The following is a 25574-nucleotide window of genomic DNA, read 5'->3' as shown; positions in this document are numbered from 1 at the left end:
GCTGGGGGTGGAGGGCAGACCCCGGGGGCGGGGGCCCCGGTGAGGGGCAGGACTGCTCCGCGGCCACCCTGGGGAAGCTCGGGCTGCCTAGGGCGCTGGGGCCGGAGCAGCCACTTCTCTGGGCCGTCCAGGTTCCCCTTCTGCAAAAGCAAAAACGAGAAGGAAGGGACGGGGCTTCACGAAGCCCAGGAGGGGAAGCCCTTACGGTTCCTGGTGGGGGTTGGTGACCGGTCACGGCGGGTTGGCAGCGGTCGTGGGGAAGGGGACAGCTGGTCCTAGGCGTGACGTGCGAGCCACACCCAGGTGGGGCTGCAGCTGGAAGTGGTCGCTGCACTCAGTCCTCCTCCTCCTCCTCCTCCTCCTCCTCCTCCTCCTCCTCCTCCTCCTCCTCCTCCTCCTCCTCGGCTGGGTCCTGATCCCTCCCAGGTCCAGGTCAAACCTCAAAACCTCAGGGACTAAACACAGAGTATCCGCCTCTTCACTTTCCTCCTTCGAGACCTTGGGCAGGTCACTGTCATCTCTGAATTCCAGTTTCCTCATCTGTCAAATGGGACTATTAATTCTTTCTTCCAAGGCTGCCTGAGCTTGCGTATGTCCCAGGTTTGTGCAGCTGAGAGACAGTTTGTGTACTGGTTAGGAAGGGGACTTCTAGGAGCCACCCTGCCTCTGGGACTTTGGACAGGGGGTTTGGCCTTTCAGTGCCCCCACTTCCGTACCTGTAGGATGGGGACAGTAATAATAATGGCTCCCTCCCGGGTGGTTTTGAAGATTAGGTTGAGTTACTGAATGAAAGCTCTTAGAGTACTGCCTGACAGGTGTCCATGCTTAATATATGTTAACTCTGTCATAGGTATGGTGGTCTAGCCCAGTGGTTCTCAACTTGAGCAGAACAGCGGAATCACCTGGAAGGCCTATTAAAACACTGATTTCTGGGCCCTGACCCCAGGACTACCGCTGGTTTAACCTGGGGCCGGCGCAGCGAAAGGCCTCAATAAATGTCAGTTCCCTTATCCCCTGGCTTTCTCTTCCTTGTCCTTTTTTTTTCTTGGGAGGCAGGTTAAAATACTGAAAAGTGAAAAGACTAATATATTCAATATCCCAGGGACCCACCACCCAGAATTAACAAATGTTAGTGCTTTGTCATGTTTGCTTCAGATTTTTAAAAAAATATATAAAAATTACTAAAAGCGAGAGATAGAATTGAAAGCTCCCCACCCCTTGTATCCCTGTCCGTCTGTTCCCCTCCCTCCCTGGAGGCCACCACCACCATGAATTACAGCCCTTCCAGTGTGCACCCTATGCCTAAACAGCACCTAGAATTGTTTTCTGTCGTTTAAAGGTCTACGTAAATGCTATCTAACTGTGGGATGCTTCTGCAATTTCCTCCCCTCTCCCACCTTCTTATCAATGAGTTGTCAGGGTCTAGCCAGGGTGTGAGAAAGAGAGGTCTAGTTCATTCCTTTTAAGTGGAGTGCCCCGGCAGGTGACCAGCCTACCTTATTTCTCATTCCCCTGTGGACAAACTATTCAGGTGTTCACTACAACCAGCAGTACTACTGGGGTCACCCTAAATGTATGGCCTTGGGCTCATGCGGAAATGCCAAGAGGATGGATGGCTCCCCAGAAGGGGCACCTATAGCCCTCTCCTTTTTGCAGGGGAGGAGGACGGAGGCCTGGAAGGGTCACCCAGGGAGTCTGGGGCAGAGAAGAAAGAAGACCCTAGCTCTGCTGACCTCCCAGCTCTCTCTAAACCCAGGGCCGCTGTCCCAAGTCCCCCGTCCTCTGCTGCGGGAGGGCAAAGAGCTTCATTTGCCTCCTTCACTGTGCCTGACACTTAGCAGACACTCAAACCGTGGAAGCATGAGTTATCTTTTTAATTTGGATGACAAACATTTAGTTCAGTTTATATACCGGGGCAGTCAACCTTTTTATACCTACCACCCACTTTTGTATCTCTGTTAGTAGTAAAAGTTTCTAACCACCCACCGGTTCCACAGTAATGGTGATTTATAAAGTAGGGAAGTAACTTTACTTTATAAAATTTATAAAACAGAGTTACAGCAAGTTAAAGCATATAATAATAATAATTACTTACCAAGTACTTTATGTCAGATTTTCGCTAAGTTTGGCAGAATAAATCTTTATGAAACAACTTACTATAGTTAAATCTATCTTTTTATTTACACTTTGATTGCTCCACCACCGCCCACCATGAAAGCTGGAACGCCCACTAGGGGGCGGTAGGGACCAGGCTGACTGCCACTGTTAGTCTTCTTTTCTGTGCACTTTTTATTTAACATAATCAATAAAATGCTGCATGTACAATTTTTATTCTACTTATTCATGTAACATTATTACATTGCAAGCATTTTTCCACGTCATTGAAAAGTCCTTGAATTTAAACAATTTTTTATTGATTGATTTGAGAGAGAGAAAGAAACATCGCTTTCTTGTCCCATTTATTTATGCATCCATTGGTTAATTCTTGTGTGTGCCCTGATCAGAGACAAACCCACAACCTTGGTGTACTGGGACGGTGTTCTAACCAACTGAGCTACTCGGCCAGGGAACAATATCCTTGAGTTTTTAGGGCTGCATAATATTCTATTGTTTGGATGTACCATTTTTCTTTTTTAATGATTTTATTTATTGATTTTACAGAGAGGTGGGGGATAGTGAGAAGTGTAAATTCACAGTTGTTTCACATAAGTTGCTTGCTTGTTTGTTGTGTGTGCCTTGACCCGGCAAGCCTGGGTTTTCGAACTGGCGCCTTCAGCGTTCCAGGTCAGCGCTCTATCCACTGCGCCACCACAGGCCAGGCAAGGATGTACTATATTTTGTGTAGCCATCTAGCAAAGCACTTTTATGTAGTAATATATTTAGATGAACTTTACATAACATTATCAAATTAACCATTTTAAAGCGAAAAAATCAGTGGCATTTAATACATTCACAAGGTTGTGCAACATCACCTTTATGAAGTTCCAAAACCTTTTCATCCCCTCAAAAGGAGCCACCACACCCATTAAGCAGGTACTCCTATGCCTTATGCCCCCAGCCCTTGGCAACCCACCAACCTGCTTGTGGTATCTATGGGTTAATTTCTTTTAGACACTTCATATAAACCGAATTATACAATATGTGACCTTTAGGGTCTGGCTTCTTTCACTTATAACATTTTCAAAGTTTATCCACAGTGTTCCATTCCGTTTTATGGCTGAATCCTATTTCATTGTATGTAAAGCCACATTCTGATTATCCACTCATCGGTAGGTAGACATTTGCGTTGTCTCCGCCCTTTGGCTATCGTGAAGAATGCTGCTACGAACATGCCTGTGCATGTATTTGTGTGAGCACCTGTTTTCAGTTCCCTTGGGTACAGACCCAGGACTGAAACTGCTGGGTCATATAGTAATTCCATGTTTACCTGTCTGAGGAATTGCCAAACTGTTTTCTACCATTTTACCATCCCATCTGCAATGTGCAAGTGTACAAGGGTTCCAACTTCTCCACATCCTCACCAACACTCACTATTTTCCTTTAAGAAAATTTCATTATTATTATTATTATTATTATTGGCATCCTAGCAGGTGTGGGAAACATTAATCTTTTTTTGTTGTTGTATTTTTCTGAAGTTGGAAACAGGGAGGCAGTCAGACAGACTCTCACATGTGCCTGACCGGGATCTACCCAGCATGCCCACCAGGGGGCGATGCTCTGCCCATCTGGGGCGTTGCTCTGTTGCAACCAGAGCCATTCTAGCGCCTGAGGCAGAGGCCGCAGAGCCATCCTCAGCGCCCGGGCCATCTTTGCTCCAATGGAGCCTTGGCTGCAGGAGGGGAAGAGAGAAACAGAGAGGAAGGAGAGGGGAAGGGTGGAGAAGCAGATGGGCACTTCTCCTGTGTGCCCTGGCTGGGAATCGAACCCGGGACTCCTGCTCGCCAGGCTGATGCTCTACCACTGAGCCAACCGGCCAGGGCCAGCATTAATCTTAAGCTCATGCTAACCAGGCTGCTCTCTGGGGCCCTTGCCCCAGAGAGTGAGGAGAAAGTTATTTGCATGCAGGGGACTGGACAGGGCTTGAACCTTAAACTCTTCCAGAAAGGAAGTCCCACACGGGCACAGACATGCTGTCTCCTGAACCTCTGTGTCTTTAACACCTGGCACCTGGCACATAGCAGGGCCTCAAAAATAGTAGGAATGTTGAACGGCCTTTCCCCACCCTTGCCTGAGATATTTCAGCACCTAGGTGTATTTCTGTTGGCCCTACACAATGACTCTTTTATATTAGTAGCTGACATTTAAAGTTGAGACAGTGTACATAAATTTGGATTTCTGTCTTTTGAAAAAGTGGGAGAGTTAGCAGTCCTGGGACTCAGACCTCTGTCTCCCACGCCTCCCTGCTCTTCGCTTGCTGCAGCATTCGTGAAACTGAGTAGGGGCTGCCCTGGGCACTGCCCCTGACCTGTCCAGGTTGTACCCCCCGTGCCTGGGCCGCTTTCCTCATATGGGTTCCTACAGCCCTTTGAGGTTCCAAGCTCTGCCCTCCAATCATGACACGGCTTCCCTTTTTATAGAATATAGGAAAGGAATTTCAGGCCCAGAGAGGGTCAGCAACTTTTTAAAAACCACACAGCTAGTGAGTGGTACAATCTCTTTTAGCCTCCGTCATTCTCAGCAAACCCTCACAGCACTTTGACCTCCATCCCATTGCTCTAGTTTTCTCTCCACCTCAGGACTGGAAGTTCCCGTGTGTTAGCAGAGGCATGGGTGATGATGCAGGAGAAACCCTTGCTTGAATGTAAAGTGTGCCTTTCTTCTTGGCCAGCGTCTGTGGCCACCCACGCTGCACCCTCTGGATGGCACTTGCATTCCTAAATCTGCCCTCAGACCCCTGCCCAAGCTCCCACCATCACCCTGAAACCCTTTGGCCCAGGAGACTTGGGTGCAGCCAAGAGAATAAGAGGCCTCCCCCCCATCACTACGAGAAAGATGAAGAACAGGAGACAGAGCTCCGAAGACCTGAGTTCAAGTGCCAGGGCCCCTCATACAAGTTTTACAAGTTGTGCTGCACTGGGCAAACTCCTTCCCTCTCTGAGTTTCCGCTTTCTCACCTGACAATACACAAAAGCATACTCCATATTTTCCATGGTATGTGTGTCTAAGCTTGAGTTTTCCCAGAAGAAGACCCTAAAAAAGACTTCGTGTGCATTTACTATTTAGTTTATTTGGAACCTGATCCTAGAAGACCCGGGTAGGGGAGTGGGGAAGTGAGACAGAGAGAGAAGGCAGCCCGCAGAGGTGTGCTGTCAGAACTCATCCCCGTGGGCACCGGGAGCTCAGTCCCGCTAGGAGCTCTGGGAGGCGTGACCACGCAAAGAGGTGAGGGGACTGCACCTCTCACAGTGTTCGAGGAGGACTCCTGGGGGTGGGGAGTCAGAGTGCTCTAACTTCAGCTTGCCACGCCCACGGGCAGAGCAGATACCAGCAGCGGCCACAGGGAACTCTCCCTGGCGCAGAGATGCAGGTGCTGGCTGTTGGAAGCCCAGGGAGAGTAGTTTGAAGTGGTAAAGGGCAGAGCGGTGGGGCGAACCGCGGACAGCGTCTGCTCGATATACGGTATACGGTGTGTGAATGCAGGGGCAGAGGCTGCGGGGGGGGGGGGGGGGGGTGTGTGCGCGTGCGTGTACGTGTGGCCATGGACAGCCTGTGCAGGGAGGAATCCAGGGGGGCCTTCGATTTACCTGTAGTATGTTTGTTTGTTTTGAGAGTAAGTTTATTAAAGTTGGGGACAGTGAAACAAGGAAGGGCCTGGAATAGAAGCAGTAGCCGGGTCACCTAGGCAGGGATGCTTTGGCTCCCTGGGAGGTGAGAGAAATGGGGAGGGGGCCTTGGAGACAGGATCAAGGGTGAGCTGAGACAAGCTGCCGCTGCCTACTGCTTCCAGGCCTGCCGTTCTCCTGGGGACCCCTAGAGATTAGGGGGTACATGCCTGTGGGGGCAGGAGAGGGGGATGGAGAAGGGAGAGGTATGGGCATACTCCTGTGAGGAGGAGGTCTGGAGTGTTTTTATTTTTAATAAGGGTGATGTACTGTTTTACATCACTCTTATTAAAAAGTGAAAGTGGACTTTAAAAACAATGCTTGCCCGCTGCCCCCAAAGACAAAAAACAATGCATGCCCTCCAAACAACAGAAGAAACTAAGGCTTGGCCCTGGCCAGGTGTTCAGTGGATAGAGCGCTGTCCTGTCATGCCAAGGTCGCAGGTTCAATCCCAGGTCAGGGCACATACAAGAAGCAACCAATCTGCACAACTAGATGAAAACTGAGTTGATGCTTGTCTCTCTCTCTCTCCTTCCCCATCTCTTCTTCTCTCTCTCTCTCTCTCTCTCTCTCTTCCCCCACCTCTTCTCTCTCTCTCTCTCTCTCTCTCTCAAATCAATGGAAAAAAATCTTTTTAAAAACTGAAGCTTTACTTTTCAACTATTAAAAAGTAACTGTAGCCCTGGCCGGTTGGCTCAGCGGTAGAGCGTCGGCCTAGCGTGAGGAGGACCTGGGTTCGATTCCCGGCCAGGGCACACAGGAGAAGCGCCCATTTGCTTCTCCACCCCTCCGCCGCGCCTTCCTCTCTGTCTCTCTCTTCCCCTCCCGCAGCCAAGGCTCCATTGGAGCAAAGATGGCCCGGGCGCTGGGGATGGCTCTGTGGCCTCTGCCTCAGGCGCTAGAGTGGCTCTGGTTGCAACATGGCGATGCCTAGGATGGGCAGAGCATCGCCCCCTGGTGGGCAGAGCGTCGCCCCTGGTGGGCGTGCCGGGTGGATCCCGGTCGGGCGCATGCGGGAGTCTGTCTGACTGTCTCTCCCTGTTTCCAGCTTCAGAAAAAAAAAAAAAAAAAAAGTAACTGTAGCCTGACCTGGTGGTGGCGCAGTGGATAGAGCATCGGACTGGGATGCGGAAGGACCCAGGTTCGAGACCCCGAGGTCGCCAGCTTGAGTGCGGGCTCATCTGGTTTGAGCGAGGCTCACCAGCTTGGACCCAAGGTCGCTGGCTCCAGCAAGGGGTTGCTCAGCCTGCTGAAGGCCCACGGTCAAGGCACATATGAGAAAGCAATCAATGAACAACTAAGGTGTTGCAACGTGCAACGAAAAACTAATGATTGATGCTTCTCATCTCTCTCCGTTCCTGTCCATCTGTCCCTGTCTATCCCTCTCTGACTCACTCTCTGTCTCTGTAAAAAAAATAAAAATAAAAAATAAAAATAAAAAAAAGAGGGGGGAAAAAAGTAACTGTAAAAGGGTCAGAGCATGCGTGGTCGTGGCTGTGAGGTTTCCACCTGCAGAGGACAGACTTGGGAGCAGCTGACCTTGGAATGTGGTGGGGGGTTGGAGAGAAAAACTGTCCCTGGGCAGACTGGCCACCACGTCCTGTGTGAAGGGGCCGACCCCACTCCAAGCAGAAGTGGCCAAACAGAGGCAGCTGCCCAGTTTAAACACACATTCGTAACTGTGTTTAACACCACCTAGGAAGCCGAAGGAGACTCCATTTAGTTGTTCAGGAATTTACTGAGCACCTACTGTGTCAGACTAGGACTGTATCCCAGAAGGACTGGGATACAGCTGTGTAGAAAACAAGTCACTACCCCATCTCTCTCAGAGTCCATGGGGAGAGAGATGAGAAACAAATCTATAGGTAATACATTAGGTGCATTGGTTTGGGTCCCTTGAGAGGCAGACTCTCAGAGATATTAAATATACAAGAAACTGACCAGCAGGGGTTCCTGTGCAAGAAACTAGGAGAGGCTGGGAGAACTGACAGATGGCGACGCACACGTGACTCCACATGAACAGGAAAGGGAAGGAGGGAAGACAGGAAGTTCTAAGGAAAACTTGAGAAGGCTGCCCAGGAGCTCTTAGGCAGAGTCTCCCAGCAGAGGTCCCCCTGGCCTGGGCCTGCCTCAGTATCCCTGCCGTGCTCAGTCATTGGCCAGGGGCAGCCCATGGCAACAGGGATGGACTTCAGCACCTAGAGCTGGGGCCATTGGTCAATCCTGCTCTCTGCAGGCGAGCCCTCAGAGCCCTATGCCAGTGGTCACCGCATTCAGTGGTGGCTGAAGCCATGACGGATATAGCCAGGAAGGGTCTAGAAAGTGATGGAGCCTGACCGGGTGGTGGTGGAGTGGATAGAGCATTGGACTGGGATGCGGAAGACCCAGGTTTGAGACTCCGAGCTCACCAGCTTGAGCCATGGCTCATCTGGTTTGAGCAAAAGCTCACCAGCTTAAGCTCAAGGTTGCTGGCTCAAGCAAGGGGTTGCTCAGTCTGCTGAAGGCCCACGGTCAAGGCACATATGAGAAAGCAATCAATGAACAATTAAGGTGTTTCAACGTGCGGCAAGAAACTAATGATTGATGCTTCTCATCTCTCTTCGTTCCTGTGTGTCTGTCCCTGTCTATCCCTCTCTCTGACTCTATCTGTCTCTGTTAAATAAATAAATAAATAAATAAATAAATAAATAAATGTGATGAAAGTTCGGGGCAGGTGTTCCTGTCTCATCCAGGGTGATGAGGGAAGACCTCCCTGAGAAAGGGAGATCTGCAGAAACCTGGGTGAGATGCAAAGACATACTGGGTGAAGAACATTTCAGACAGCAGCAAGTGCAAAGGCCCTGAGGTGGAAGTGTGGTCAGTGAGGTGAGGAACAGCACGAGGCCAGTGTGGCTGGAATGGAGAAGCAAGGGAGGGCTGGTTGGAGGCAGGACCATGAGGTGGAGCCTTGCCGGCCACAGAGGGAACTTGGGCTTTTATTCCCAGGAGTTTTTGAGAAGGGGGATGGGACCTGGTTTATATTTTTAAAGGCTTTCTCGCTTATCTGTAACAAGCAGAATGAGGATTCAAACCCAAGCCTCTCTGACTTCAAATCCCATTCTACATTTCCCCCTCAAATTTCCCTCCTGTCTGCCTACCTTAGATATAAAATTATTCTCGGCAGGTTCACAACTGCCCCTGAATTCTGGAGTTGGCCAGGTGACCCGAGGGTAACACTGAACACACTGAGGATTTACTGCACATTTGAAACAAGTAGCTGGGACACAGGCATCTCAGAGCTAACCCTGCAGTGGAGGCCAGCGAGTGACCAAAGGCCCTGAGTCCCTGTTCAGTGTGTTGCTCTGTCACTCGTTGTTGTGACACAGAATGACACCTGCCCTCTCTGGGGCCACGGCTCCCACCTATGGAGTGGAGATCTCTCCACTCCCTTCCTGTTTGCAGAGCCAAAAATGTGAGCTCTCTGGTCAGAAGGAAGCGGAGGGTCAGAAAAGGGGAGAGATGAGGGAGTCAGGGGTGACCCCCAAATGTCCATTAGGGACAACAGTCACTTGGGGGTTTGGGTGGTTCACACGGAAGACAGGTGGGGAACATGAAGAGGGGAGCTCTAGGACTCTGCACCCCTGGGAACCCCTCAGGGAATTGGCCCTCGATGGGAGAACACTCCCCCCCTGCCCCCAAGGCTGAGCTGTTCCGAGAAGAGAAAGTTCCTCTAACTGGACAGTCTGGAGCCCGGGGCCTCTAGCGGTCTGCCTCCCTGAACTTCCTGTCTGGGTTCCTCATCCTGCCTCCCCCCACCCCGACTTGGAAGGCCCACCGATCTGAGCAGGAGAGGCAGGAGAACTGGGTTCTCATTCTACCTGCCACTGACCGCCTGGAAACTCTCTCTGCCATGGGCCTCCACTTCCCCATCTGAAAAATGGGTGCATAGTTCCGGTCCTCTTGACTTCAGCCAGGTATGGTAAGGCTTGTAGAGGGCTGAACACAATACACTCGCCCCACAAATGTATATGAAGGGCCCATACCATGCCAGGCATTCTCTGGGCATGGCTCCAGTGCCATCAGCTTTCCACACACCCTGCCCTGCTTATCTTCTAGCCACACCATTTACACGGGAGTATGGAGTGCAATCCCTTGTAAGAATTTTCTCTGCGCCGGCAGGGTTCTTCGAGGGACAAAAGGCAGCTCAAACTGACTCAAGCAGAAGAAAACGTTATTGGGAAGTCAATGAGCACAGCTGCTTCGGGAAGGGCTGGGTCCAAGGGCTCGAGAATCTGCATTTCTCCATTTCTTGGATCTGCTTTGCAACTGCAAGACTCTTTTCTAGCCCAAAGCCAAAGTATACTTCTCATTGGCTGGGATTGAGTCACATGCCCATCTCTGCTTCTTTTTTTTTTTTTTTTTTTTTTTTTTTCATTTTTCCAAAGCTGGAAACGGGGAGGCAGTCAGACAGACTCCTGCATGCGCCCGACCGGGATCCACCCGGCATGCCCTCCAGGGGGCGATGTTCTGCCCCTCTGGGGCGTCGCTCTGTTGCATCCAGAGCCATTCTAGTGCCTGAGGCAGAGGCCAAGGAGCCATCGCCAGCACCCGGGCCATCTTTGCTCCAATGGAGCCTCGGCTGCGGGAGGGGAAGAGAGAGACAGAAAAGAAGGAGAGGGGGAGGGGTGGAGAAGCAGATGGGTGCTTCTCCTGTGTGCCCTGGCCGGGAATCGAACCTGGGACTTCTGCACGCCAGGCCGACGCTCTACCACTGAGCCAACCGGCCAGGGCCCCATCTCTGCTTCTATTACTGTAGCTCTGGTTGGCCAGACTTGGTCACAGACCCACCCTTACCGCCAAGGGTTGAAGTCAGTTCTACCCTAATCCATGACTTACCAATGAGGCAGGCCTGACCTGTGGTGGCGCAGTGGATAAAGAAAGCATCGACCTGGAACACTGAGGTCACCGGTTCAAAACTCTAGGCTTGCTTGGTCAAGGCACATGTGAGAGCTGATGCTTTCTGCTCCTCCCCCATTTTCTCTGTCTTCCTCTCCTTATTTAAAATGAATAGATAAAATCTTTAAAAGAAGAATGAAGGAGAGATAGTTCCTAAAGGAAAATTGGGGGGCTGTTATCAGAATAAGGAGAAACAGAGGTTACGCAGGAAAAAAAACTACACATTCCCCTTTCAGAGAACTTATCCTCCAATCCTCCAACATCTCATTTCATACTTGGAGAGACTGGGGTCCAGAGAGAGGTTGAGACTTGCCTAAGGTCACGCAGTGAGCTTGAGGCAGAGGCGGGACGAGGTTCCAGGGCTCCTCACGCCCAGCCCTTGCTTGAACCTCGCAGCTCCCACTGGACACGTGCTGCCCGCTCCACACAATGCTCGGACAGGGCCCGCGCTCTGCCCCGTGGGCCCGACACGGAGCGTGCGGGAGGAGTCTCTGAGCGCGCACAGGTGGCCGGTGGCCGTGGGAACCAGCGGGGACAGGCGGGCTGACCTTTCTCATTTCCCTCCCACACAACAGCAGCAGGCCCTGAGGGAGGTTTCAGGTCCCAGAAGTTCACCAGTGACTTGAGGAAGTGTCTCTGCCCGAGGTCAGCACGCCTAAGCTCGATGTGAGCCACGGGGGCCACTTCTGCTCTGACAGCCTGGTCGGGAACCATGCCAGTCCAGAGCACGTGTGTTCTTGGGGGTTTTAAAAAGCCTTTCACATCCCTGCCACACAGGACCTCAGGCCAAGCCTGAGAAGCAAGAGCCTTCTATTTCATAGGGATGAAAATGAGGCTTAGAGAGAGGGGAAGTGACTTACCCAAGGTCACATAGCTAGTCAATGTCAGAACCAGGATCCAACTCCTTAGTTCTGGCCCCAAGTTCGGTTCTCATTCCACCACATTGGTGGGTCTCAAGTTTTAATGCCTAACACTCTCCCGAAGGATTGCTAGGAATACAGATTCTAGGCCCTCACCCCCTGGAGACTCTGGTTCACCCCCGTCCACTGTGGCCTAAGACTATTCTAGAATCAGTGAGGACGGTTTGGGTGCGAGTGGCAGAAATCCAACTCAAACCGGCTTTGGCAAAATTGAAAGTTTGTTTGCTCATGAACTGGAAAAATCCTGAGCTGGAAAAGCTTCAGGCATAGCGGGATCAGGTGTTCAAGCGTGATCAGGACTCAGTCTGTCTCCATTGCTCAGTTCCCCGTCCTCGGCCATGGCTTTACTCAGAGGCTTTACCCTTCCTTCCTGGTGTCAGGATGGCTCCCCAAAGCTCCGGGCTTCTACCTCCACGTCTACATCAGCAACTCTACAGAAAGACAGCGCCTTTTCCCGAATGTTTCCAGCAAAGTCCCAGGGCAGATTCTGACGGCCTCAGCTAGGATCACCTCCAGGCCAATAACCCAACCGAGCGCTGTTGGTTGCCAGGGGGACATGGGACGCTGGGGTTGCCCAGGCCTGTATCAAGTTGTCCATCCTGGAATGTAAGGCTAGAGTTAGCCCTGACACCATAGGCATTGAGTGGGAGAGGGCTGGTTTTCCAAGGGAAATCCAGGGGCAGTTATCAGAAGAGGGATGGATGCTGAGGAAGTCAGTGTGAGAGATTTCCCCACGCAGGAGCTTCCCAGCGAGAATGAGCACAGGGATCCTCGGGCCCTGGGTGGGGGTGGGGGTGGGGGTCCCAGAGTCTGCCTTTCTAACGGCTCCCGTGCGATACTGCTGCTGGTCCTCATGCTGGCCACTCACAGTCGCTGGGCACTAGGTCACATTTCTTTTTTTTTCTTTTTTTTTTTGTATTTTTCTGAAGCCGGAAACGGGGAGAGACAGTCAGACAGACTCCCGCATGCGCCTGACCAGGATCCACCAGGCACGCCCACCAGGGGCGACGCTCTGCCCACCAGTGGGCGGTGCTCTGCCACGACCAGAGCCACTCTAGCGCCTGGGGCAGAGGCCAAGGAGCCATCTCCAGCGCCCGGGCCATCTTTGCTCCAATGGAGCCTTGGCTGCGGGAGGGGAAGAGAGAGACAGAGAGGAAGGAGGGGGGGGTGGAGAAGCAAATGGGCGCTTCTCCTGTGTGCCCTGGCCGGGAATCGAACCCGGGTCCCCTGCACGCCAGGCCGACGCTCTACCGCTGAGCCAACCGGCCAGGGCCTCGGTCACATTTCTAAATTCACTCCAAGCCCCCCTGTCACAGGGCTTTTGCAGTCCCCACCCTGCAGAGAGGTCCTGGACTGTGTGAACTTCTCTCTTCGTCCCTTCCCCGCCCTCCCCACATCCCGTGGTTGCTAGGGAACCCAAACATCAGCACCAGCTGTTTGGGAACCACTCATCAACATATGGCAGACTCTGCTGTCAAGCCCAGTGGAAGAAAAGGCTCACCGTGTCCTGCAGTGACCTTTCTGTGAGGATCCACATGAGAAGTTCACTTTTGAATTAGTGCTCAAGAAATACTTCTGTCAACAAATTGCCATGCTTCCTGGGATTCTGGGGTGACAATGCACTTGTTCCCTTTTTCGCCTTGGCTACTAGGAAGCTCAGAGGTGGTGGCAGTCACACCTTAGGCTTCTGGTTCAGTAATCCGTTTCTTTCTAAACGGTGTAGCATAACCCTTTGTGAGTCCTGAAGTGCTTTGTCTGCGGTTTAATGTGATAAGTTCCCTCAAGTCCTTTTTGGAAGCCAGTGCTTCTTGGGAATATTCTTGACTTTCCCCGCATCTTTGTTGAGATCGTTCAGTCTTCAAAACCCGACTGGTCGTCATCCTGCCGCTCAGTTATCATAAACAGGTTGCTTTTTCTCGACACGCTAACATACAGATGTTCGTGGCAGAACCGGGATATAAATACACTTTTGAAAAATGGCTCGACGTTATATAATGTATCTTTGCGGTCTTTGTGTGGCTCTGACTGCGTGTGCCCATCCCTACCAGCTAGCTGCTTTGCACAGGGCTCTGGAGTGTGAGTCTCTATGTCCAGTCTTCCCTTCTCAACTCGGTCCCTGGAACAGAAACCACGACCTAACATCTTCACCCCGGGACTGGCTACATAGAGCCCAGGCTCCGGGCACGCAGTTACTCACTAACAATGCGTTATGCTCCTACCGTGTGCCAGGGAGGCGCTGAGCTCTGAGGGATGCAGACCTGAGCGAGGTTGGAGTCTGCTGTATGAGGGGGATGGAAGCGTTCTGCTGACTATAGGAGCTTTAGCTCTGGACAGCGTCTGAGCGCCCGAAACACGGCGAGTCCTCAGGGAGTCGTGCCACACGTGTAGAACGTGCACTGGGGCGTGCGGGGACGTAACAGGGAAAAGGGAATATAAAGTAACCAATTGATCATTTTTATATTGATTAGCTGTTAATAAGGACTTGGACATATTGCGGGAACATAAAAATAGCTGGAACTTAATCCACTTATTTCTTTGAAAACTAGGACTGCAGAAAATTTTAAGTTATATAGGTGGCTCACCTTACATTTCTAGGTCTAGTGGTCATGAAAATGAGCATTTCTGAGGCCGCGCCACACTGGACAGTAGGATGGGTCCTTGGTTTAGGACAGGGGTCCCCAAACTTTTTATACAGGGGCCAGTTCACTGTCCCTCAGACCGTTGGAGGGCCGGACTATAAAAAAAACTATGACCCTGAGAGAGGTAGCATCCAAAATGCAAAGCAAGCTCTGAGAAACATGATAAACTCATCTTGTGATCAACCTATTGGCTACCCGATCTTTGTCTCACCCCTGACAACTTCGTACTCTGACAGCCATGAACAGCTTAAACAAATTCTTGGGGGACCTATCAGTTTGGGAAATATCAGAAACTTCATAGTGTCAACCTGGCACAGGTTAAGGAAAGGTTGTGGAGCTGGATGTAACAGTGGTGGCAATATCGAAGATTCTGATACTGGAGGTGGAACTTCTTGTACTAGTAACAACGTAACGGTTGCCAACGATCCCCACAGCACCCTGTCCCAAGGAAGCACCGGGAATCCAGGCCAGGAAAAAAAGAAAAAACTATTAAAAGTGAAAAAAATGAAAAAAAAAAAAAAAAAAACTATGAACAAATCCCTATGCACACTGCACATATCTTATTTTAAAGTAAAAAAAACAAAATGGGAACAAATACAATATTTAAAATAAAGAACAAGTAAATTTAAATCAACAAACTGACCAGTATTTCAATGGGAACTATGCTCCTCTCACTGACCACCAATGAAAGAGGTGCCCCTTCTGGAAGTGCAGCAGGGGCCGGATAAATGGCCTGGGGGCCGCATGCGGCCCGCGGGCCGTAGTTTGGGGACCCCTGGTTTAGGAGAACAATCGCATTTTGTGCAAACTGGACTCCTGCCAGAATATCATTTATAAAAATTCACATTTTATTGTGTAGAAATCGAATTAATGGGAATTCCTTATTTAATTTTTTTGTTTTATTATTTTGAGATTGAGATAAGAAGCATCAACTCATAGTTACACCATTTTAGTTGTTCATTGACTGTTTCTCATACATGCCTTGACGGGGGGGGGGGGCTCAGGCTGAGCCAGTGACCCCTTGCTCAAGCCAGCGACCTTGGGCTCAAGCCAGTGACCATGGAATCATGTTGATGACCCTGCGCTCAATCTGGCAACCTCAGGGTTTTGAGCCTGGGTCCTTAGCATCCCAGGTTGATCCTCTATCCACTGCACCACCGCCTGGTCAGGTGGGAATTCCTTATTTGAAAAAGTTAACTTAAGTGTTGCAGTATCTCTAAGCTTATGGGCCAAAGGTTTGCCTTCTAGGCTTGCTTTTGTGCCAGGGCAGGGCCACGAAGCTGGTAAACAGAGATGGTTGTGGTTAACGTTCCTGAGCACCTACTGTGTGCCAGACACCTTTACACGATAACTCACTCTGTGCTCCCAGCAGCCTCTGAGGTACACCCTGCCACCCTTTCTCAGAGACGGCCTTGGATCATGCCTGAGCACAGGGCCTTCAGAGACCCACCCCTCAGGACCCTGCTGCCATCTAGAATATGTAGACTGCGAGGTAATGATACTTAATAGGTGCTCAGAGAGGTGGAGGGAGCTGCCCTATGTCACACAGCAGTGCTCTTCCCAGAACACCCTCTTGTTAATCAAAATATATGAAATGGCCCTGGCCGGTTGGCTCAGTGGTAGAGCGTTGGCCTGGCGTGCGGGGTACCCGGGTTCGATTCCCGGCCAGGGCACATAGGAGAAGCGCCCATTTGCTTCTTCACCCCCCCCTCCTTCCTCTCTGTCTCTCTCTTCCCCTCCCGCAGCCAAGGCTCCATTGGAGCAAAGATGGCCCGGGCGCTGGGGATGGCTCCTTGGCCTCTGCCCCAGGCGCTAGAGTGGCTCTGGTTGTGGCAGAGCGACGCCCCAGAGGGGCAGAGCATCGCCCCTGGTGGACAGAACGTCGTCCCCTCGTGGGCGTGCTGGGTGGATCCCACTCGGGCGCATGCGGGAGTCTGTCTGACTGTCTCTCCCCGTTTCCAGCTTCAGAAAAATACAAAAAAAAAAAAATATATATATATATATATATATATATATATATGTATATGTATATATGAAATGTGCCCTGGTTGGGTGTCTCAGTGGATAAAGCATGGACCCAGCACACAAGAGACAATCAGTGAGTGCACAACTGAATAGAACAGCTAAGCGAAACGGGGAGTTGGTGTTTCTCTCTCTCTCTCTCTCTTCCTCCCCCCCTTTCTCTCTCCCTCAAAACAGTGGAAAAATTAAATATATATATATTTAATTTTAATGTAATGTAATTTAACGTAATATAATGTTATACCATGCAAACCCACAGGATACGCTGTTTTATTTTTCCAGAGTTGTGATATTTGTCACAAATCAAGGGGGTGTCGGTCTGGCGTCTATTATAAATGCATACAAGTGCATTACAGAAAGCAGTGATTAATTGTGATCGTTTTTCAAATTAATGATCCAGCACTCCAGGAGTCTGAATTCCTCGCTCTATTCACAAAAGGAAAACGAAGCCCAAACTGCTTAAACCCTGAGTTGGTAAATAGTTTCCAATTCCCACCAGGACAGACAAAAACACCCTTGTAAATAAAATGAGTTTTGGGGTTTGTTTTTTTTTATTTTTCCAAATAGCTTCTCTAAGCCTAAGAATTTGAAGGAGTTTTTCTTTCTTTTTTTTCTTAAACCACAAACACATGTTTATTTTAACAAGATAAGTGTAACTGAGTTCTAACTGTTTTAGGAGAAAATTCTAATTGTGCAAAGATGGGGGAAACAATTACTTCCTTATGTGACTGCGCACAGCCCGTCTCCTCAGCAAACCCACATGTGCATTTTGAGAAAAGCAATGGAATGTTCCTGCCACTTTGTACAATGAAGTTCGAGGCTGACCAGGTCGATATATTTCCTTTAAGTGCCTTGACATTTATTAATCCACCAGCACCATCTGTCAGCTCTCTCTCTAAGATGACCCTGACTCTGTCTGCCTTCTTACGTCCTCAGCAGTGACCACCCTGGGCCAGGCCACCATGATCTCAGGCCCAGACGACTGCAGTGGACAGGGTCTCCTGCTCTGTTCTCTATGGACAATCCTCACCCCAGCAGACAGTGGGATTATTTCAATGGAATCCCATCATTCTCCTGCCTAAACCTTTCTCTGTGGTTTCCCATCACCCATAGAATCAAATCCAAGTTCAAGAAGTGGCAGCCTCGTCATATACCACCCTCTCCCCCTGCCTGTGTTCTCCAGCCACAGTGGCCTCATTCTCTCCAAGCACATTCCTGCCTCAGGACCTTTGCACTTGCTGTTCCCTCTCCCTGGAACGTTTTCCTCCTAGTGTTACATGACTGGCTCCTTTGTGTCATCCAAGGCCCCAGGGTCCAATATCACCTCCTCAGAGAGGCCTTCCCCAACCATCCTATCTAAAGAGGCCCCACAGGGACGGTTTCTATCATGCCCTCTTTTATGGTTCTTACATTTTTCAGTAACTAAATCTATCTCGTTGTGTATCTTTGGCCTGTTTTATTGCCTGTGTCTCCCATTCACCTCCAGCGTGAGCTCCGCCAGGGCATGAACTTGTCTTATCCGTGGTTTAGAAAAGGGCTCAGTGAATGTTTGCTGAGTAAACGAATGCATGAAGGATCAAATAAATTGACGAGACCAAGAAGGCAGAAGAGAGAGAGTGAGGAAGCTATCCCAAAGCAAGTATGCGATGATAGGAGGAAGACGGTGCCTTGGCTATTATTTGGCTGGATTGTTTGAGCCACACTGTATGACCTTATCTGTTTTTCATTTACTGTACGATGGTAATTTATTAGACAACAATAGTATAGCTTTACTTACTGTCCACGCTGAGCCTGATGCTGTGCTGAGTAACCCCCACCCACATGCTTGCTCTCACCCTCCGATACCCTGCGAGGAGGTGGTGTCATCGTCCCCTTTTGCCGCTGAGGGACTGGGACTGGGGCGCAAGGGAACTGATGAGTGAACTGTGAGCAGGGCGGAGCAGCCCAGTGTCAGCTCCGCCCTCTGAGCGGCCTGTTGCCCACCAGCCACCCTACTTACTGGATTTTGACTAACCTCATGACTTATTGTCTGAACAGACTCCCCATGGCAGGGATCCATGGTAGCGTGATGATAACCGTGTGTCAGGTCTGTGTGGGTGCACGGTGGACGTGCACGTGAGGAAGCCCAGAGGTGGCAAGGGCAGAGTGAGCTCTGTGTGACGAGGGTAGGGCAGTGGGGCGGACAGGGGAGGGAACCTGGGGAAGGAGGGCGGAGCCGGCCTGGGAACAGAGTGCCCGGAACCCAGCATTGGAGACTCCCTTGCGTGGGGCTCAGGGCCAGCAGGGTTCACCCCCCTTCTCTCCACTGCAGGATGGGGTGTGTGAAGTCCAAGTTCCTCCGGGACCGAGGCAAGGTCTCGAAAACCGAGCCCAGCACCAACCCACACAGCCCCGTGTATGTTCCAGATCCCACGTCCTCGGGCAAGCGGGTGAGTGGGGGAAGACTGGGGGCGTCAGAGCCTGGGGTGGGAGTCGGCTGCCCCACGCTGCCCCGGATTGTCCTCACAGCCTCCCGTTTTCCAAGGGTGAGCGGGCATTTTGGGGTGCGATGGAGCTGACCGGTCACCGACAGCATCTAATTCTCCAGCGTATATCTGCACCGAGCACCCGGGACAGGGACGTCACTTCTCCTTGTCCTGCCGCCCAGGCCTTGGCCCTCACTCAGCCTGGGCTCCAGTGACCAGGTCCCAGGCAGCACGGCTGGCCTCAGGGCTGGGCAGTGGCAGAAGCCATGCTGAGGATTATTATGAGCAACCAGACAAGTCACAGCAGTAGTTGAAGTGATGACAATAATGCTGATACTATCAGGCTCCTAGCAATAACTACCATCACCACTGTAGTAATAACAGTAACAGCAATGCTAGTGGGAGGATAGCAGCGATCAGAGAGTGTAATACTGACAGAGGTACGGGGTGGGGGTGTCCTCGGGTTACGACACAGTTCCGTTCCGACGACGGTAATGTAACCCGAAGTTCTGTGTAAGTCGAAACACACCCTAGCCTAAGTCACTGACCTATCCTAACACAGCTGTAAAATCATCATTTAGAGAGCATAAAACCATACCTAAGCCACAGAAAAGTAACACTGCGTCTCTTCTCGCATCGCAGCAACTGAACCAGTTCACCAACTTGGTCTGTAAGTACGATGCCAACTGAAACGCTCGCCTCTCAATTTTTTAAAATTTTTGTGGGAGCGAACGTCGTAAACTCGAAACGTCATAGGGAACTGTCGTCGTAACCCAAGGACCCCCTGTATTTATTTCCTTATGTTTATCCAGAGCTTAGGACGAGCCAAGCACTCTCCTGAGCGCTTTATAGCTGTCAACACTTGAATCCCCACGAGAAGGTTCGTCAGTCACAGTTTCTATGACACCCATTTTACAGATGAGACTCGGGTTCAGTAGCTCGCCAAAGGCCGCATGGTTCGTAAGGGGTAGAGCCGGGATTTAAACTCGGCTTGTGCAAATTCCAAAGTGGCAGGGTTAGGGGCGAGAGCCGCAGAGGGGGACGCCGCTGAATGCTCCCGGTCGGAGCAGGCAGTCGCGGGGACAGGAGGAGTCGTGTTAGGAGCACCACAGGTACTCGGGATGCGTTTCATGGAAGTGTGCTTTGGTCACCCAACAATGTATCTTTGAAGTCTAGCTGTGTCGGGAATGGAGCTTGGCCCCCCTCATATAATATCAATATAAAGGCTGCTCAGAATGCCACACAGGGTAGGCGCTGGTTCCCCATGAGATAGACACATGGGTTCTCTCACATACGTCATGGAGCCTTTACACACAGGTCCTGTTGCTGGACCCAGGGCTTCTTCACACACACCTTGGAAAACACGGATCTGGACCAACCCCCTCACTGTATGCCAAAGGGAAGAGACAAGCCAGTGTCCCCCAGTATGTCCAAGTCCAAGGGCAGAGCCCACAACCCAAGAGACCTGGATCCTTGTTGTGTGCTGTGTGACCTCAGACATATCTCCTGCCCTCTCTGTGCCTCCGCCCGTGACACACAGGGCTGGGCTCAGAGGTCTCTGGGTACCCTCTTTGACAGAGACCCTCCAGGGCTCCCCGCACACTACTGGATCCATCTCTTTCTCCTCTTCCTCCCCCACAGCGACCCGACAACAGCAATGGCAACCCGCCAGGGTCCAAGGACGGTAAGTGGCAGAAGTGTGCCGTGGGGTCTTGGGTTATGCGGAAGATTAGGTTCCTGTCCCAGAGCTTGAGGCAAAAGTCCCAAACAGTCAAAACCCACCCCTGAAAATTCCCTAAATTGCCTCCAAAGTACTCCATACAGGCTATTTTGTTTCTGTAACGCTGTTTAATAACACAAACAAAATACTGTTAGCTTTGAACTGTGGAATTGCCCCCAGCGTGGCACGGTGCTCACTGATACAGAGACAAACACGTGGGTGCCAGGGGTTGGGATGGGGACACCTAGGGCTGGGGGTGGGGGCGGGCTCAGATGAAGCCTCACTGTCCCATGTGCCTCCCGTCCCAGCAGGTTCTGAGGACACCATCGTGGTTGCCCTGTATGACTACGAGGCCATTCACCGTGAAGACCTCAGTTTCCAGAAGGGAGACCAGATGGTGGTCCTGGAGGAGTGAGTCCCCCTTCCCCTCCCCCAAGACACACCTGCCTCCAACCCTCGGTTATACTCTCTTTTGTGCTTCAGTAAAGAAGCTGGTAGGCAACCTTAAATTATACTAGGGTGTAAATGACTGATGAGAACCTGATCATAACAGAGGAGAAGGGTTGGCTGTTCCCCTGGGTGGAAGCCACAAGACAGGAGCTTGTGTGCTCCCTAGCGGTGCACATCCAGGCGAGGATAGACTGCTCAAAGTGCTTTCCCCTGGAAGCCTGTGACCAAGCTGCAGGCTCACCTGTGGACCACGCTGTGTTGAGGTGACTTTGCATTTAGAAACGCTTGGATCTCTGAGTTTGCTACCTCCAATCTTTTCCAGTCTTCAACACCGTGGGCACAGTGTCCAGTATGTATGGGAGCCCAAAAGTGGCAGCAGCTGTGCTTGGTCAGACTCCGGAGCCCACACCCTCTGGCTCTCAGCCCCTGCCAAGCCGCTCTGAGTCTGCCGTGGTCCCAGGGCCCCACCTTGCGTGCGGCTAGGAAGGCCAGGGCTGCACGTCCAGAGGATAGAGTCGGGCCAAAGAGCTGGGTCTGCAGGCTGAGGATGTAGGGACAGGCTGGGTTTCAGGCCCCTGGATGCATAGTGAGAACTGTTGTCGAGATCCCTACCCCTAGTCATGGGGTATGTGCAGGGGTACTCTAGGTCAAGGTTGTGAGGCCCAAGAGGACCAGGGGGAGTCCTTCTGCCTCCTGACCCCTTTGCTTCCTCCTGCCCCTCAGGTCGGGGGAGTGGTGGAAGGCACGGTCCCTTGCCACCCGGAAAGAGGGCTACATCCCAAGCAATTACGTCGCCCGCGTTAACTCCCTGGAGACAGAGGAGTAAGTATTCCATTTTCTTACTCTCTGGCAGGAGGTATGAGCAGAGTCAGCCTTGTCCCTGCCTCAGGGCCTTTGCACTTCCCATCTCCCCTACCTGGCACACTCTTCCTAGGACTCTTTGCCTGCCTTCTCATCCTTTGGGTCTAAGAGAGGCTTTCCCTGACCACCTTGTTTTAAGTGAGTCCCCTTTGTGACTCTCTCTCATTCCCTTTTGAACACTTCTCACTAACCTTTCTTCCTTGTGCAGGATTTGTGAGATAGCTTCCTAGGGGTGGCATTGCCAGGGACACAGTTCTTACTGGGTACCCTGTAGCATTGCACGAATCATTTTATAAAATGAAATCAAAGTAGGTGATGGGAGGGGGGCCAGGGTAGTATGGTGATTAAGAGTTCGAGCTCTGGAGTGAGACTGCCTGGGTTTGAAGCCTGTGTCCTCCACGCCCCAGCTGTATGACATCAAGCAAGCTACTTGCTCTCTCTCTCTTCCTCAGTTTCCTCATCTATAAAATGGGGATAATAATCAGGGCAACAGTTCCACAGAGTTTTTGGGTGGGTGCCTGTTAGCTGTCTCTCTCCCCAGTTGATACAGAGGAAACAGAGGCCCAGAGAGGGAAAGCAACCTGCACAAAGTCACACAACAGGAAACCGGGCCTTCGGTATCCCGGTGCGCCTTGTTGGTGGGACAGGACTGCCCACCCGGGGCTCACACCTGTCTCTCCCCCTTTCCGCCAGGTGGTTCTTCAAGGGCATCAGCCGGAAGGATGCGGAACGCCAACTCCTGGCCCCCGGCAACGTGCTGGGCTCCTTCATGATCCGGGACAGTGAGACCACCAAAGGTGATGCAGGCCTCCTCTATCTATCTATCTATCTATCTATCCATCTATCCATCTATCCATCATCTATCTATCCATCCATCCATCATCTATCTATCATCTATCTATCTATCCATCCATCCATCCATCATCTATCCATCCATCCATCCATCCATCCATCCATCATCTATCTATCCATCCATCCATCATCTATCTATCTAACTATCCATCCATCTATCCATCCATCCATCCATCATCTATCTATCCATCCATCCATCCATCCATCAATCTATCATCTATCTATCCATCCATCCATCTATCCATCTATCCATCCATCCATCCATCCATCCATCCCATCCATCATCTATCTATCTATCTATCTATCTATCTATCTATCTGTCTATCTATCATCTATCTATCTATCCATCCATCCATCCATCTATCTATGAGATCTCATAGATAGATGGATGGATGAGTAAATGATGGACAGATAGATTATAATGATGATGATGATGATGATGACAGCCAGTGTTTACTGAGTGTTTATATCTTGACTACTCTACAAGCATTCCTTTTTACATTATTAGTCAGTGTGATGAGATGGGAGGTCTCATGACCCAATCCCATTTCACAGATGAGGAAACAGGCACAGAGAGGTGACTACTTACTTGTCCAAGGTCTCACAGCTGGACGTGTAGGGGCCTGGACAAGAACCAGGGCAGGCTGACGCCACAGCCCACTCCTACCCTTGTGCTCCATGGCCCAGGCGCTCGGGCGGTGCCAGCAGTGGCCTCACGGCGGTGTCAGGAAGGGGTGCCAGGCCTCTGAGGCCCCACCCCTGAGCCGTTTCTCTCTGGCCAACGCAGGGAGCTACTCCCTGTCTGTGCGCGACTACGACCCCCAGCACAGGGACACGGTGAAACATTATAAGATCCGGACCCTGGACAACGGGGGCTTCTACATCTCCCCGCGCAGCACCTTCAGCACCCTGCAGGAGCTGGTGGCCCACTACAAGAGTAAGTCCTGCCCAGGGCCACATCCCGACGGGGGTGGGCCTGTCTCCGGGGAGTCCTCGTCAAGGGGGCCCTGTGCCCTCTGAGGCCTTTGCTGACGCTTTCTGACCCTCTGCAGACAGATAGCCCCTTTGGAGTCTCCTGAAGTCTCAGGCCTATTGAGAAGGGGGCAGAGGTGGCGTCTGGCCATGCTTGCTCTCTGGGGAACGTCTCTGATCGTGGCAGCCCACTGGAACCCCTGCCAGATGCGGGGGACCTCTGCGGGGAAGCCTCTGGCTGGCGCAGAGCCGGCTGCCCACGACTGACCAGAAGCTCTCTTCCAGAAGGGAGTGATGGACTGTGCCAGAAGCTGACGGTGCCCTGCGTGTCCTCCAAGCCCCAGAAGCCGTGGGAGAAAGATGCCTGGGAGATCCCCCGGGAGTCCCTCAAGCTGGAGAAAAGGCTGGGAGCTGGGCAGTTCGGGGAAGTCTGGATGGGTAAGGAGCCAGGGCCAGAGGGTGGCAGGGGTGGGGGACAGCGGAGGGCGGTCACTGCTTCCAGGAACAACCCGAGGCAAAGAGGGAGCCCCGCCGGGCAGAGGGGAGATTTGACTAAGAACCATAAAGGAGCACTCCCTCCGATAGCCAACCAAATCGGCCCGCCATGCAAACCCTGGGTGACCTTGGAGGCCGGGCCTGTTGGGGTCCAAAGTCTCCTCCTGGGAAGCAGGAGTCCTGGATGAGGAATCCGCTCCTGGATATGGAGCCAGGAGAGGCGACCAGTTGGGGGCTGAGTTTACCAGAGGCTTTTTTAGGGTGATGAAAATGAAAAGTGGGGAAATGCAGCTCGGAGATTTCCAGGTGAGTTTAACATCGGCAACTCCTGAACATGCTGCTCTGAGCACCTACTGTGTGCCTGGTGCCATGGCGAGGCATCGCGGGGGCCCCCATACAGCACGCTCCACCCCTGCGATCCTGTCCCTAATAACTGGAGAACAGCAAGCAATGCTTCAAGTTTGCAGAACTGCGGGGCAGACGCAATGCCTGGCCCAGGGCCCGATGCCCCCCATTGCGTCTACACCCACCGTGTTTCAGGTGGGAGTGAAGGCAATTCACAGAGTTGCCAACAGCTGAGTCAGAAAAAGAAAAACGTTTCAAGTTCACCTATTTCAACTATACTTATTGAGAGCCTGCGGTAGGCCAGGCGCTGAATGAGAGAATGTGGTGGAGAAAGTATGGAGAAGAAGAAGGCACAACAGATCTGAGTCATGAGTTAGAAAATCAGACAATTGTAGATAGGCCTCAGACTCTTCCTCACGTTTGGATTAGGAGCTTCCTGGCAGCCAAGGCAAAAACAGAAACACAAGCAATTATGAGAGTTGTAAGCTGGTTGACAAGATGAAGTAGGGGTGGGGTGAGGGAACATTGCGTGCCAAGTCTCTGTGGTGGGAGGGGTGGGCGGGTCCCCGAGGGCTGAGTGACATGCAGGCCGACTGGCCCACGGAAGGCAAGGGGGAGTTGGGTGGGTGACAGAGCTGCCCAGGTGGGCAGGGCCCCATCACACAGGGCTTTGCGGACCATGATAAGACTGATGTTTATTTCGAGAGCGGTGTCAAGATGAAAGCTTTTAAAGGAAAGATGGTGTGTGTGAGATGAGTGACAAAGCAGAAGTGGTCTGTGTGTGACAATCTGAGCGACGCTCTGAGGTTACTCTAATCGCTACAGCAGGCCTTGGCAGGCAGTGCTCACCGTTCCTGCTTTGCAGAGGAGGAGACCACAGTTGAGGGAGGTTTAAGCGACTCGCCCAAGAGCACACAGCTAGGGAGTGGGTGAACCAGCTGTCCAACCCACATCTGTCCCTCTCTAAGGGCTGCGGCAGGCACGGGAGGCTTCCTGGAGGAGGCGGGTCTGCAGCTGGGCCTTGCTGGGCTGCGGGGAAAGAGCGGTGGCTTCTGACCACCTTTCTTTCTTGCTTC

The 25574-nt window shown here is 51.6% G+C and overlaps 1 protein-coding gene across 6 annotated transcripts in view; it reads left to right on the top strand.

Moving 5' to 3' along the window:
* The window catches only part of HCK (HCK proto-oncogene, Src family tyrosine kinase), a 49379-nt gene that overhangs the window by 11552 nt on the left and 12253 nt on the right, over positions 1–25574 (top strand). For 2 of the 6 annotated variants that reach the window (XM_066236516.1, XM_066236520.1), the window contains exons 2-8: positions 18650–18767; positions 20445–20487; positions 20835–20934; positions 21697–21795; positions 22528–22631; positions 23474–23623; positions 23944–24096. In XM_066236516.1, the coding sequence (XP_066092613.1) occupies positions 18650–18767; positions 20445–20487; positions 20835–20934; positions 21697–21795; positions 22528–22631; positions 23474–23623; positions 23944–24096 (767 nt within the window). Of the gene's footprint in view, positions 1–13906; positions 14033–18649; positions 18768–20444; positions 20488–20831; positions 20935–21696; positions 21796–22527; positions 22632–23473; positions 23624–23943; positions 24097–25574 lie in introns of all 6 variants that reach the window. The other 4 variants (XM_066236515.1, XM_066236519.1, XM_066236518.1 and 1 more) reach the window with 3 other exon arrangements.

This window comes from Saccopteryx bilineata, chromosome 6, assembly GCF_036850765.1.
Source record: "Saccopteryx bilineata isolate mSacBil1 chromosome 6, mSacBil1_pri_phased_curated, whole genome shotgun sequence".
NCBI lineage: Eukaryota > Metazoa > Chordata > Mammalia > Chiroptera > Emballonuridae > Saccopteryx > Saccopteryx bilineata.
The sequence above is the reverse complement of the archived record's forward strand: the minus strand, read 5'-3'. Positions and strand labels throughout refer to the sequence as shown.